This window comes from Xiphophorus couchianus, chromosome 5 (assembly GCF_001444195.1).
Source record: "Xiphophorus couchianus chromosome 5, X_couchianus-1.0, whole genome shotgun sequence".
Taxonomy (NCBI): Eukaryota; Metazoa; Chordata; class Actinopteri; order Cyprinodontiformes; family Poeciliidae; genus Xiphophorus; species Xiphophorus couchianus.
In genome coordinates this window covers 39,212,601-39,227,268 of record NC_040232.1, presented here as the reverse complement: position 1 = coordinate 39,227,268, position 14,668 = coordinate 39,212,601, and the positions used below count along the sequence as shown (strand labels likewise).

Genomic DNA, 14,668 nt, shown 5'->3' with positions numbered 1-14,668 from the left:
TTTGTTGTCTTCCATAAATTTTTACAACAATTAACTTTATAAAAGAGAACAAGTAAATTATTTGACAGAGATAAAAAAAAATCTTCTTATCGTCTATTGCTGGACAGAAAATCTATTGATTCCAAAAACCCTTTCACCTGTTCATCGTCAAGTGGTGACTACTCTCGAGGAGGACCACTCTAAAGGAAATTAACACATCTTAAGAGAAACGTAAAAAAAAGAGAAGGATGAATTGAGATTTTTGTACATTATTTTATTTCTTTGTCCAATTCAGTTTTATTCACAAATATCTGTATGGAGATTTTATTCCTGAGGGTAATGTACTCTCAGGCCTACAGAAATTTGTAGCTAGAATGTAGGGTTCTTGAATGACTCCAGATTGAAAGGTGTGGAGTCATCTGACTTGAAAGATTGGTTCACAATTGAGCATTTTGTATATTATCTTAGGAACAAGCATGTTTATGTCTGTACAGGAGCCTTCATGGGGATCAGATCTGAGCAGTGTGGAGCTGCTAAGGACGGGTGGATTCCTTCCTCAAACTAGTGGTGAAGATTCATACAGTCACATCGAAAACAATAAAATTTGTAAGGTTAGTTAAAAATTTCACTGTTTTGTGTATTACTAGCTTTACAAACATAATAAAAAAAAATGTTCTTTTATGTTTTGTGTTTAAAGGCCAGCAGCATTGAACTTTGTACTGGGAGCATGGTGTGCTTCTAGCAAGTGGTCAAAATGCCTGGTAAGAAAGATACTAAAAAGGACACCAAGAAAGGTGGAAAACCTGAACCAGAGAAAAAGAAAGAGGATGACAAGAAGGCAAAAGATGACAAAAAGGGAGCAAAAGATGACAAAAAGGGGGGAAAGGATGACAAGAAGAGTGGAAAAGATGATAAGAAAGGAGGAAAGAAGGGAAAAGAGGAGCCATCCAAAGGCAAAGATGAGGGGAAAAAAGGAAAAGACAAAGGGAAAGGTAAAAAAGTAGAGTCTGAGGAGGAAGAGGAGGAGGTATTCAGTGATGAAGAGGAGGAAGAGTTCAGTGAAGAAGAAGATTGGGAGGATTCAGAGGACGACAAAAAGAGAAAAGGGCGAGGGGGTAAAGACAAGAAAGGTGGGAAGTCTAGACGTGGTGACGACTCTGAAGAGGATGATGAAGACTATGATGATGCAGATGAGGACGATGATGAGGAAGTGGCTCATGGTAAATCTAAAAAAAAATCTAAGGATGATCGTCACCATAAAGGAGGAAAATCAGATGCAGATGTGAAGAAGAAAAAGGGAAAGAAGAAGGAGGAACCACTGGTTCCTGTTAAAGAAGTTCCAAAGAAAGGTCTGAAGAACATGTCAAAAATGTTCATGAAGTTTTCTGGCATCAAAAGACGCAAGAACAGTGTAAAGAAACTGAAAAGCACATCACGTTTATTCCTTGGCTTGGGAAGGCGGAAGAGCCGGATTGCTAAGAAAAAACGACGAAAGTCTATGATGAAAAACACCTCAAGGTTTATGATGAGATTTAAAAGTAGCCAAAAGAAGAAAAAGGAGAAGGAGGCCAAAGAAAAGGCAGCAGCCAATGGAGGAAAAAAGCCAACTTACATGCTACTTCGTCTTGGAGGAAATTCAAATAAAAGGAAAGGGGGGTTCTTTAGAGGTCTATTTAAAAAGCAGGATGGCACAAGTGATGACTTCAAGAACAGTAGTGCCTTACTAGGTAAGATTGCTGCGGCAACTAATTGGCTTACCAAACGGTTTCTGTCAAAAAAAATGCAAGAAAATTCCAGGCATCATGGCTTAGATGGCCATAGAGGAAAAACACGACAATCCAGCTCCAGACGGTTTCTGCATGGTTACCAAAACAATGGTTATACATATGGGGAGGAGGATGATGGATATGACCAGCACTATGTAGACCAGAGAGGTTACAGGTATGAAGATGGCTATGATGGTTATGGAGTTGAGTCAGTACCAGGCTATGGAAGATATGGTCAGTATGGATACTACGAAAATGAGATGGAAGGGGCAGACTATCAAGACCTTGGTTACTATGAGGAAGACGGACTCTATGATACAAATTTTGAATATTATGATGATGGATTTAATGATTACAATAACCTTTACACCTCTGCCCAAGGGTATTATGACATTGAGGAAGCTGATTATTATGGGTACCAACAACAACAACAGGCAATGTATGGTGATGAAGCCCTGGATTACTATCCTCAAATGCATATGGGTGGTATGTATGGAGGGGAAATGGGAGGATTTCTTGATCCTCAGACTCAGTTTTATTATGATGAAAATGATCAGGGAGCTTACTATGCAGATAGACAATTGGGTTACTCTGACATTGGGCCTCAAGGTTATTATGGGGATCCTGCTGTAACTATGGGAATGCAAGGAGGATTTCAGCCTGACTTTCAGGTTGGATATAGCGAACCTGGAATATACCAAGACTTGAGCTCCCAACAGCCTGCATTCCCACAGGGAGGCCAACAGGTCTTTGAACTTGGAGCACCAGGTATGGGTAAAGTAGACAGCCTGAGTGGGAACCAATATGTAGGTTATATGAATCAAATTGGGGATGATTTGGGAGGAATTCAGCAAGGGGACATAACATTTAGAGTTCCTAGACCGCAAGTGCGCCTGTTTGGAAAAGAGCGATTAGACGTTCCTCTGCCTCCTCCACCTACTTTGCCTCCCGATCCTGAGTTTGAAGACATGTCAGATATCCAGTATGAAGACCAGATTCCTCTTACACCATATCAACTCGAAGACATGTCATTTCAACAGCAAATGCCAGTATCAGAACCACAACTGCCTATGTTTCCTTTTCAACAGCAACAACTACTGTCAACACAACAGATAGTATCCCCACAGCAAACAATGATGTTTCAACAAGAGAATATCTTTCCCCAAATGATGCCCACACAGATGTCATCACAACAGCAGTTGATGCCCCAGCAAATAATGCTTCCCCAGCAGCAGATGATGTCAGAGCAGTTGTTCCAACAACAACCAATATCTCCACAACTAATTTCACCACAGGTAATTGTAGTTCTTGTCTGTCATTGCTTTAGTCCAAGAGAGAATGGTATATTATACCTAAGAAGACAGTACTTGGAGATATTGAGGTGTTGTGACAGTGCTATATGTAGAACACACAGAAGAGATTGGGGTAGAAAGTAATGGTTTTTCCCAGCCAGCCTTTGCCATGGCAGAGTTAGGAAACTGTGGTCCTTGAAGAGGTTGCAGTTTATTTCTATCAAATTCTGAAACACCTTCCTGATAGTAATTTTTTAATGAAGTTTCTCCAAACTGGAAAAAATCTAAATCAAGCAGCACAACAAGATTAATATTGCCCGTGATTGTGCTAAGTCCAGCTGATTGATCTGATTGTAGGAGATGTTATATATTATGTAATTTTGAAGGGAGGTGCGAAACTGCCCAGGCTGTTCCTCAACTAATACACTGCTATATTTCACATATGCTTTATCAGCCTAATGATAAAAAGAAAGTATATCCTTTTTTGGTTTTTGGATTTTAACATAAACATTAATTATATATAATATAAAATTATGCACTACACATTACACCATGAAAATATGTAGTGTCTTTGTTTTTAGCATGAGCTTATGCTAATATCAGCAGAGTGTAATGTATGTCTTTCTTCACCACTACAGATGATGACAGACCCAATGATGATACCACAGAGGCAGGGTTACAGCCTCCCAACAATCCCAACACCAACAGCCATGATCATTAAACAAGCAACCATGTCTCCTCTCCCTACCCGACGCATGCAATCTTCTCCGACTCCATCTCGTCGCTCTGTCATCATACCCTCTCCACAAATGCAACACCATCCTTCTGCCATGAGTTCGCCAGTCCCCACCCCTATGGCTGCAAGAAGGCAGATCCCCTCCCCACAGCCTTCCATGAGGGGTGGGCTCATTAATGCTCAAAGACCTCCATCTGTTTTGTCTAGACAGATTTCACAACCTGCTTCTCCTATGGTGTCCCCAGTTCTTCATCGTACAGGGCAGCCTCCAAAGTCACTTCCCCCTTTGGCCAGAGCATCCTCACCTCCCCATTCTCCCCGTGCCTCCGTAATTCATCGTAGTCCTCCACCCTTGGAGAGAGGATCAGTGAGGCAGCATTCACCCCTTTCATCACCCCACATTTCCAGAAGAATGCGAAGTCCCCAGCCATCACCCACTTCTGCTCGAAGTCCGTTGGGAGGGAGAAAGATATATGATCCTCGCCCCCTTTACCCTGGTCATGCATCGCCACCTCTCTCTCCTCAGCTAAGTCAAAGGCCTTCGCCCTCTCCTTCTCGCCGAAGTTTATCTCCTGCAGGGCCTCGGCCAGCTCCATCCTCCCCTACTCTTTCTCGTCGTTCAACTCGGCTACTCAGGGACCCCACGCCATTGGCCAGGCCTAGGGCATTTGGAAATGTTCCTTTAGGTACCGTCAGGCCCTCACCCATGGGTCTCAGAGGGCGTCCAGTGCCCCCACCCACACAAAATGTGCGCCCATTTCGTGCTTCTTCTGTGAGAAGTAATAGATCTTCTGTACTTACCATAGACTCCTCCCTTCACTCTTCTCCTTTTCATTCCCCTCTTATGGTCCACCGAGCTCCCCTGGCGAGAAAAGAATCTGTCCGTCCTCCTCTTCGCCCCATTGCTCGAGGGCGTCCCCTTAGGGTCCGGCAGTCTGTAAGAAGCATGCCTCCCCCTTCCCCTCAACCCTCCCTTAAATACATGTCACGCAGTCCATCTCCACGCCTCTCTCCTCGACTAAATCGTCAGTCCGTTGTGTCAGATCCCTATTCTGATCCTTATGCTGAGCCATCACCACAATTTGTTTACCCCTCTTCTCCCATGTTATCCAGGTCTTTGCAGAACGAAGATCTTAGATTACATTCATCTTCAACCCTTAGACCACAACCACCCCAAATGGTGGGCATGGGTCAGATGGCTCCAGAATTGGTAGAATTCCAAGGTCCTTCAGTGCAAAGACCGATGTCTGTTTATGAGCAGCCTTTGCTCCCTTCATCACAAATACTCTCTGGAGCTCTGCAAAACCAGGCAGTGAGAGGAGCATCCTATGTTTCTCCACTTCAGAGACCTCAGTCTCCATATGCTCCATCTGTACCATCGTCTCCATTGCTTTCTGGAGCCATGAAACATAGTCAGGCAATGAAAGGCATGGCCTCTTATCAAACTCCACGGTTACAATCACCATATGGACCAACTGTTGTTATGCCATATGATTACATCTCTGAGCCTGGCCCAACACCATTACTTCAAGATGCACTGCAAGCCCAAACTGGTTTTGCCCCGCATCCTTATACTGAGGTAACACAAAAACTTGTTGGTCCCTCATCTCCTATGTTGTCACGTTCTTTGCAAAACCAGGCAATTCAACCGGATGCTTTTTCAGCACTTGGACCAGAAACCGTCCAAATGATAGGCATGGGTTTGATGGCTCCAGAATTCCTAGAACCTCATGATTCTACATTGCAGAGACCGACATCACCTTATCAGCAGCCTTTGCTTCCTCATTCACAAATGCTCTCTGGAGCTCTGCAAAACCAAGCAGTAAGAGAAGCATCTTATGTTTCTCCACTTCAGAGACCAGAGTCTCCATATTCCCCACATGTACCCTCATCTCCACTGCTCTCTGGAGCCATGATGCATAGTCAGGCAATGAAAGGCATGACCTCTTATCAAACTCCACAGTTACAATCTCCATATGGACCAACTGTTGGTATGCCATATGATTACATCTCTGAACCTAGCACAGTACCTTTGCTTCAAGATGCACTGCAAAACCAAACTAGTTTGCATAATGTGTCTAATTTAAAATCTCCCATAATGCAACAACGGAATCCTTATGCCCCAGCTGGGCCTCAGCTCCAGAGTGCTCTGCAGCAAAACCCAAATCTTCGCCAGGCATCCTTTCAGACACCTGTGCAACTCAGACGGTCCTCAGTTGTAACTCAATCACCCTCTTCACCAATGTTGGGAAGAGCTCTGCAGAACCCACAGGTAATGCAGGCATCATACCAGCTGCCAGGAAGAACCTTTATGAGCCCATATGCAGATCCCCGTTCTTCACCATTGCTTGGCCATGCATTGCAAAACCAACAAGTCCGGAGTGCCTCATATATAATGCCCAATGGATCAGTTATCAGGGTAAATAATATGTTGAAATAAATGTCTCCTCAAAGGCAAAAAGTTATATTTTCAATTGATATCCCTTTTTGTTACTCTCTATCTTAAACTCAAACAGGACCCTCGTCTACTTCAGAAGCCAATGTCACCTAACCTTTCTGGAGCTCTTCAAAACCAGCATCTGAGGATGGCTTCATATACTCTTCCTGATGGCACCATTATAGATTCTAGACAGAAAGTAACCAATGACCTGTAGTATTTTATATTAAGTTTAACAGTAGCTAATGCATACATCTCATTTTGATAACATATAATGCTTGCAATAATATTATGCACTTTTTTTTGTTCAGCATCCTATTTCCCCAAACCTGAGTAGGGCTTTGAACAACCCAGCCATACGTGAAGCTTCCTACTCTCTTCCTGATGGTACCATTGTGATAGACTCCAAAGCAGAAAAGACACCCAACCTTACAGCAGCACTTCAGAATCCTTACTTGAAGAGTGCTTCGTACACCCTCCCAGATGGCACTATCATCATTGATCCACGGAAACCTACCTCTCCAAACCTGTCTAATGCCCTTCAACACTCGTCATTGAGGAATGCCTCATTTACTCTACCGCAGGGGGTTCGAGACCCAAATACTCCAGTGTCACCAAATCTGGCAAAGGTTAGCTATAAATGAAGTTTTCTTTTCTGGTTTTCTGATGTTTCTATATTTTTTTTTTCCTTGTGTTGTTTTAGTTAGGACGTACGGTTTTGAAATATTGATGTTTATGTTTGTCAGTAATCTACTCCTTTATTGTTGTTGCAGACACTTTAACAGAAGTCATTTGTTCTTATAGGCTCTTGCTAACCAAGCCTTGAAAGCTGCCTCATACACCCTTCCAGATGGAACTATTATTGTGGACCCAAGGAAGCCAAAGAGTCCAAACCTGACAGCAGCCCTGCAAAATCCATATCTAAAAGGGGTATCCTACACTCTGCCTGATGGAACCATCATCATTGACCCAAGAAAACCAGCTGGCCCTAATCTTTCCAAAGTATGTTTTCTCTGTTCAAAATTTCACACAAGCTGTTCAAATTGTGGACTAAATTTAAACATACGGTAGAAGCTTCAGCCGGTTGAATTGATAGAGTATAAATTTTATATATTGTATTGCAAAAATATTCATAGCCATTGAACCTTTTCACATTTTTGTTGCACAATATTTAAATGGTAGACAATGAGAGGAGCTTTTACAGCTTCTGGCTGGGGAAAACAAAGGCTGTTGCCACTCGGTCAGCGGCAGAAAAAGCTTCTACAGCTGCGAATTATTCACTCTTGGGACAGTGAAGACAGAAAAGGGGAAAGCAGTGGCGGTGGCTGCTGGGATAAATGAAACGGGAGAGTGGCAGCTGCCTCTCTGCTAGTGGTGGATTACATGTGTGGGGCCAAGCTTCCATTCCTTTCAGCTTTGGGTGCTCCTCTCAGGCTTCAGCTTGGCTCACTTTAGATCCAGGGCTTCTGGGAAGAAGCAATATCTTTATCCACAAGTAATAAAGGTGCATACGTTGTGGAGAAGCTTAAAGCAGAGTTAGGTTTTTAAGCAATATCACAAACCTCGATTTAAAAAAAAGGACACCACAAGTGCAAACCTATCATTTATGGTCATTCACCCAAACAGACTGACTGCACAAACAGCACTACTCATAGAAGCAGCCAAGAGGCCTATAGTAACACTAGAGGACGTGCACAGATTCATAGCTCAGGTGGTTAAGACAAGCTGTAGATAATGTTAGATCAATTGGAAAATTTTATGTAGCTCCTGTTTATTAGCTTATAGCTATTTTGTTGTTTTATTCTGGTTCTTTCATTTTTTGTGCTGCAATTCGGTCAGCCGCTATGTTGTTTTTAAGTACTTTAGAAAAAAAGTGGTAGGATTTTGGTATGGATTAGTAAATACAGGCCAATAATCCTGAAGTAAATACTATTAATTGTGATTGACAATAAGTGGCATGATTTGAAAATTGATGTGTTGTTTGGCCTGCCCAAGGCCTCTGCAGAAACTCAATGCAAGACCACATGGGTAATGAATGTTGAAGCAATAATAGCTCCCAAACATCATGCATAGGGCAGAAATGCATCAAGAAATATTGTTGTCAATGTGTTGATCCACACTCAGCATGAACTGTACCATGGAAGCAGAACTGCCCTAACTGCTACCAAGTGTGCCTGTTACTGGTATTGCAAAATGACTCTAACTTAATTGTTGCAAGAAGCCATATACCTAGGCCTGTTGCAATAAGCAATAAAATAAATATGATAAATTAAAAGGAGCTAAATCGTTTCCATTTGCATAATTTGTCGTTTTTCTCTTTGCTCTATTTTTCTACCAAAAACTGGATGACAGAAGTCTTCAGTCTGCTGCTTTGGTCTCAAGTAGTTCTTTCTTTTAAAGACAGTTTTGTTTACAGAGACTTCATAATTCATTTTATTTGTTGTCTCTTGTTCTGCTTATTTATTTTGGCTATTTAGAATGTCTTACAGTTCCAGTGTTAAAGTTTATTGACCTTTGAGAATGTCTTCTTATTATGACATTACCATTATATTACTTGAAAATGGTCTGAAAACAAGATTATCATTCATCGGGATAACTTTTGAGACAATTTATCGTCCAGCAAAATTTGTTATTGTGACAGGCCTATGTTGTATTTCACAAAGAGCGTGTAAAGGCAAACTCTCTCTGTATTTTTTTGCTTCCCAATACTGCACTTTTTTTTATTGATTCATCACTGAAAATTACAATAATACATAAGGTTTTTTTTGCAAGGCACCATAGGTTAGGGATTTATGGTGATATTCATTAAGTTCTTTGATCCACCACATTTAGGCTCTCCTGAACCAGGATCTTCGAAGTGCGTCATACCGGCTCCCCGATGGTTCTTTAGTTATGCCTGGCCAGAAACCATCCGCTCCAAACCTGGCAGCTGCTCTTCGGCAGAATCATGGACTTCGCTCTGCTGGTCTCTACCATCTCTCTGATACCTCAGTCCTGTCAGGTGCACCCAAACCCACCAGCCCCAACTTGGCCTCTGCACTGCAGAATGAAGAGCTGCGTGGTATCACTTACAGGTGTGGAACTAGACCTTTAATAGAAGCTGGACATTATAAAAACTGACTCAAGTTTACACAGTTTTGCAATGAATAGCATGTTCAGCAGCTTATGCTAATAAGGCATAAGGTCTGTCCCCAAGAGGTTATCCCATAAGGTCTGTTGAGGATCTGCCTGTGTGTGATAAATATTTTGTTTTTTAACATATCCCCTCAGTAAAATGTTGTTGCACAGATACAGAAAGGATTATGTTACTTGCAAACAGTCAAAAAATGTGGTTGAAACTGAAACATATAAAGACATTTACAGATGTTCAGATGTGGTTCAAAAGATCCTTGACATTAATCAAATAGCCTAACTGAGCCTGAATTCCAACATCTACGTCAAAAACAGATTTTTTTCTGTCCAAGCAAAGGCAAAAACTGGTCAACCTTTAGATAGAGATAACTAAAAAAAACAAAAATACTTTAGTCATAGGCAGTAGGAGAAACATTTTATAAGTACTTCCTGCAAGAATAATGAAAAGTTAAAATGTAAATTTGGTTCCTGGACTATACTGGCTCATATTTAGCTAGTATAATACAACTCCAGGCTATATTTTCTATACAAAAAAGAACTATTCTTTGTTTCATAGGCTTCCAGATGGCTCTCTTCTCACACGCCAGTTCCACAACCCAAAACTGTCCGATGCCATCCAAAATGAGCAGCTTCGTTATGCTTCGTACACTGTGCCAACAGAGCTTCAGGGGGAGGACCATCGCTATGCTGTGATACCTCCGTATGGGCCACGTTCTGGCCACTGGGCCAGGAACGCCAGAGGTGGAGGAGAAGGTGGGGAAAATGTTTGGGCAGCCGAAAGGGTTCTGCCACATGGGACAGTTCAGAATTTGTCCAAGTGGTCTATGTACAAAGAAGATGGAATGTTGGAAGGATATTCCCCAAGCCCCCAGGCTCCAGAAAAGCAGCTTCAGAACCTGGTGTGGACTCCAGGCAGAACTAGAGTACCAGGTCAAAGCTGGTATGACAAGGTATCTGTTTTCATTCATGTTTCAGTCATAGTTCAAGCGTTAGGTAAAATATTAACTAGATGAAAAGTTTTTCTTCAATGTTTACCAACTCCACAATCTATTACATTGTTATGTCAGTTGTGCAACTAATATTGGTTATATTTCTTAAATTTAGAAAGGATTTTGTTGATCTAATGCCACATTAACTGCATATTAATTGTGTCTAGATTTTTTCTATAATAAGCATGCCCACAACAAACCACAGAGTTGTACGCTGGGCAGAGGGAATGGAAGACATGACTCAGCTCCTGTAAGCACAATTCAGACCAAATAAAAATATTTCAGATTTTCTTTCTGCTACATTCTTTCGACGATTGTGTAGTTTAAAAAAGACAAAGCCTTTAAGTGTCGTCAGGCTTTTATTTGTTACAGTCCTAACAAGTACAATGCTACTTGTTAGGATTTTATTTGATGCAGCACTTTAGTAAATTTGTGTGAAACAAATTTTTTTTCCAATCTTAAGAAAAGGTGAATTCATGCCATTGCAACAGAAGTTTAAGAAAACCCAGATTGTCTCTTCATAATATTTAAGAATGGATTTAAAAGTGAAATGCATCACTGCTAATTAATTGTGACCCTGTGTTTTCAGTGGGTTTCTCTTTAATTTCCTCTGTTTAATTTCAGTGAGCTGAATGAGACCACTGTTCTAATGAACCTGAAGAAACGTTTTGACCATGAACTTACATATGTACGTTTAGCATCTAACATGACAATAAGCTAATCTATCCAAATATCACAAACACTAAGCGAATTTCCATGTTTACTCTCTGTTCCTTTCCCTCAGACCTACATAGGGAACATTCTTGTGTCTGTGAATCCATACAAGTTGCTCAACATCTACGGCACAGACATGGTGCACCAGTATGAAGGCCACGGTCTGAGTGACAACCCCCCGTAAGACCTTGGTGTTGTAATTCTACTTTGTAGATTGATGTTTCAGTGTAATTACAAGTGTTTTGTGGTGTTTCTTTTAAAGCTTTACAATCAGGTTTTCTTCTATATTTGGGTTTGATCGACCGAAGATCATTCTGCTGGGAAATTAAGCACTGTTCTCAATTCTTTTTCCACCTCTAGCTGGTTTTCTTTCAGTGTCGCTCTATATTCCACCCATATCCCATTCAGCTTTGACCAGCTTCCTGTTGTTCCTGCTCAAGAAAAACATCATCACAGCATGATGCTGATACCTCCATGTTTCACTGTGGGGATGGTGTGACTCAGGATGAGTTTTGTCTCTGTTTCTGTCACACAGTGTTTTGCATGTGGGTCAATAGGTTTAGTTTTGGTCTTGTCTGCTGATGACCTTCTTCCACACGTTTGCTTTGTTCCTTACATTGCTTATAGCAAGAGCTAAACAGGACTTCTTATTGTTTTCTTCCTGCTGTTGCTGAATAAAAGCCAAATGTAGGAGAGAATCATTATTAATTCTTATTTATTCAGATACTCCCACTTGAGCTGTGAGTCTCTGCATCTCCTCTAGGGTTACCATTGACCTCTTGTCTGTTCCTGTTGGTAATGTTCTGTTTGTTGTGCTTTTCAAATTAGTTGATGTCCTTGATAAGTTAGTAGTCGTGGTATCATGTTTCAATTTTTAGAAAATGGAAAGTGAAATACTTAAAGCTTGGAAAATTGCTTCAAACACGATTGTAACATAATAATAGTTTTGAGCTAAAAGTTGCAGGTATAAAAGCACTTTTGCAAGAATACTTTCATATTATTGAACTGTATCAGTTGCAGTTGTGCTCTTGTTCTACGTACGTCTATGTGGTAAGTCGTACTTAGAGATGCAGTATCATGGTAAGCAGGGTGTAAATGCCTGCACTCTCATATGTAAGTGATAGACTACTGTTACATTGTAACTGGTTGGTTCCCAAGGCAGCGTTTGGTCATGTTTTTCACTACCACATATGCATTAAACAGACACACTCAGCACACAGAACTGACAGGCATAAAAATAATGGTCATGAAAAATGTCTCTTTGTGTTGCAGTCATCTCTTTGCCATTGCTAATCTCTCATATACAAGCATGATGGATGCCAAAAAGGACCAGTGTATTGTGATCAGGTATGAAATGTTGTCACAGTTGCTGCTGCTAATATGTTTTTATTAAATACTGATTTCAGTAAGCAGCTCTTAAACTGAACAAAATATTACCATTTTACCAAGAAGTATGACATAATAAATGGTATTTTTGTCATTCAGAATTGTGTTAACTGAAGATACCAACTTTTTAAAGCCATTTTTGGGGATCTACAGAAATGAGAATATCATAAAAAATATTTCATTTCAGTAAAATTCATATTATATAGACAGCTTTTTTATGCACTCATCCACCCCTTTTCCGTGCACTACCTAGCCATTTTGAGAAGAACACTCTTCTTACCAATTAAAACTCCTGCATAATATGTCTGTACGCTCATCGTTTTTCTTTTTCCAGTGGAGAAAGTGGGTCAGGAAAGACTGAGGCCACCAAGCTGATCTTGCGTTACCTGACAGCCATAAATTACAAACGCAACGTCACTCAACAGGTATTCACTGATTACTGCTCTGTAGCTTCATTCCAATTTACCGGTAGCTTTATACGTTTACATTTTAATGAACTTTTTTTTTCCCCATATGCATCATGTTCGTTCAGATTGAGGTATTTTTTAAATTTATATATGATAACTAACATTTTCATTTTACAAAACCAGTGATGTTTTATTGGCGATGTTTCATCAGATCCTTGAGGCTACACCCCTGCTGGAGTCTTTTGGAAATGCCAAAACAGTTCGCAATGACAACTCCTCACGCTTTGGAAAATACACACAAATCTACATGGAGGAGTGAGTAACTATGTTTTCTGCTCTGTTTTGTTGATCAAGTCAAACGATAGTTTCAGTTTTTTAGGACTTTCAAGCATCTTTCAGTAGCCAGTCTCTACAAGGCATTGGGGCACCAACTCATTTTTGTATGTGGAAGTAGGATATGCTGTAATCAGTGGTATCAAAAGCTGTTGATAGATCTGACAGAAAACTTAAACTAAATAAAAAAGTAATACTGGGGAAAATATCATTGGTACGCCCGAAGAGCACTGTCTCTGTGTTTTTAGTTAAAACCTCAATAAATTTACTCAAATTCCATTTTTTCTGTTGTACTCAATTGTTAATTAGAGACAATTTGAAATGTTTTAGATAAAAAGAGGACATTTAGTCATAGATTTAGTTCACTACCAAATAGAGGTCTGGGTTCTATTTATCATGAATGGTGTGACTAAATATATTTTTATGAATGTCTAAATATAACACCAGTTCTATTTACACCAATTCAAAAAGCCTGTTTCCATTATTTCTGTAGTGTATTACACATAGATTTAATCAGCCTTATGCCATCAGGCTAATTTTATGTTAGTTCAACTCTGTAAAGACAACTCATCTGTTGAAATGGATACACAGGGTATTCCTGGCAAATATGTAAACATGTCCCAGAAGCAGCAACGTCATAATCAGACATGTTCTTAGAGCAGTGATGTCGTGGATCCTACCACATTGCACGTGTATGACCTCTTACCTAACACAACAATGAATGTTTATGTGCCATTCACCAGGGGTGTAATCAGTGGTGCCATAACGTCTCAGTATCTGCTGGAGAAGTCCCGCATTGTCTTTCAGGTGAAAAATACAAGAGCACACACCTGTACACACACTCTGCATGTCAGGAGGAGTCTTCTTACACATGAGTTATACTGAGAAAGTGGACAGGATGTAACAGAGGTCCAGTCTCAAATTACTACTACCCCACAACGTTTGGATGCATCTGTCCTCCAACACAGCTGAATCACTAGCCTGGCCGTTTCCTTCATACGCAATTCTGTTTGATTCTCATCTCCCTTCAGTGCTCTGTTTGGGATTTGTCATATTGAGTTTGATTTCTCTGGATGCATTTCATCCTGGCCAATCAGTGTATAGGAGGAACGATTGGAGGAAATTTTCTTTTCTCCATTTTAGAATTGCAACCTGCCTTGGTTGTAGTTTAGCAATGACAGTGAACGAAGCCTTTCAGTCCATGTTGGCCACGCTTCTAAATCCTAAACTATTAAAGCTGGAGCAAGAGGAATGTTTTAAACATTTTATTGCTGGCAAAGATGAAATGGCCCTTTTTCTCATGGGGTTATTTACAGCACACACAATTTTCAGTAAGCCTCATAGTGTCAAACTGACGCACTACATTAGCGACTGGGTAAAATTTTAAACTTCAACAGAATCTGTGCCTCCTGCAAGTGATGGCTCCTCAACTGCCTAAGATCCAGATAATCTGTACGAAGAAAACATAGAACATAGCACCCTTCATGAATAATTTAA

The 14,668-nt window shown here is 40.6% G+C and overlaps 1 protein-coding gene across 1 annotated transcript in view; it reads left to right on the top strand.

Moving 5' to 3' along the window:
• The first annotated feature begins 686 nt into the window (after nt 1-686).
• Nucleotides 687-14,668, top strand: part of myo15ab (myosin XVAb) — a 67,958-nt gene continuing 53,976 nt past the window's right edge. Inside the window, exons 1-15 of the mRNA XM_028018016.1 lie at nt 687-3,040; nt 3,676-6,192; nt 6,290-6,409; nt 6,522-6,839; nt 7,015-7,212; nt 9,043-9,284; nt 9,899-10,292; nt 10,499-10,581; nt 10,956-11,019; nt 11,116-11,225; nt 12,318-12,392; nt 12,766-12,856; nt 12,964-12,969; nt 13,050-13,153; nt 13,915-13,978. Of these exons, the coding sequence (XP_027873817.1) occupies nt 734-3,040; nt 3,676-6,192; nt 6,290-6,409; nt 6,522-6,839; nt 7,015-7,212; nt 9,043-9,284; nt 9,899-10,292; nt 10,499-10,581; nt 10,956-11,019; nt 11,116-11,225; nt 12,318-12,392; nt 12,766-12,856; nt 12,964-12,969; nt 13,050-13,153; nt 13,915-13,978 (6,693 nt within the window). The 5' untranslated portion in view covers nt 687-733. The remainder of the gene's footprint in view (nt 3,041-3,675; nt 6,193-6,289; nt 6,410-6,521; nt 6,840-7,014; nt 7,213-9,042; nt 9,285-9,898; nt 10,293-10,498; nt 10,582-10,955; nt 11,020-11,115; nt 11,226-12,317; nt 12,393-12,765; nt 12,857-12,963; nt 12,970-13,049; nt 13,154-13,914; nt 13,979-14,668) is intronic.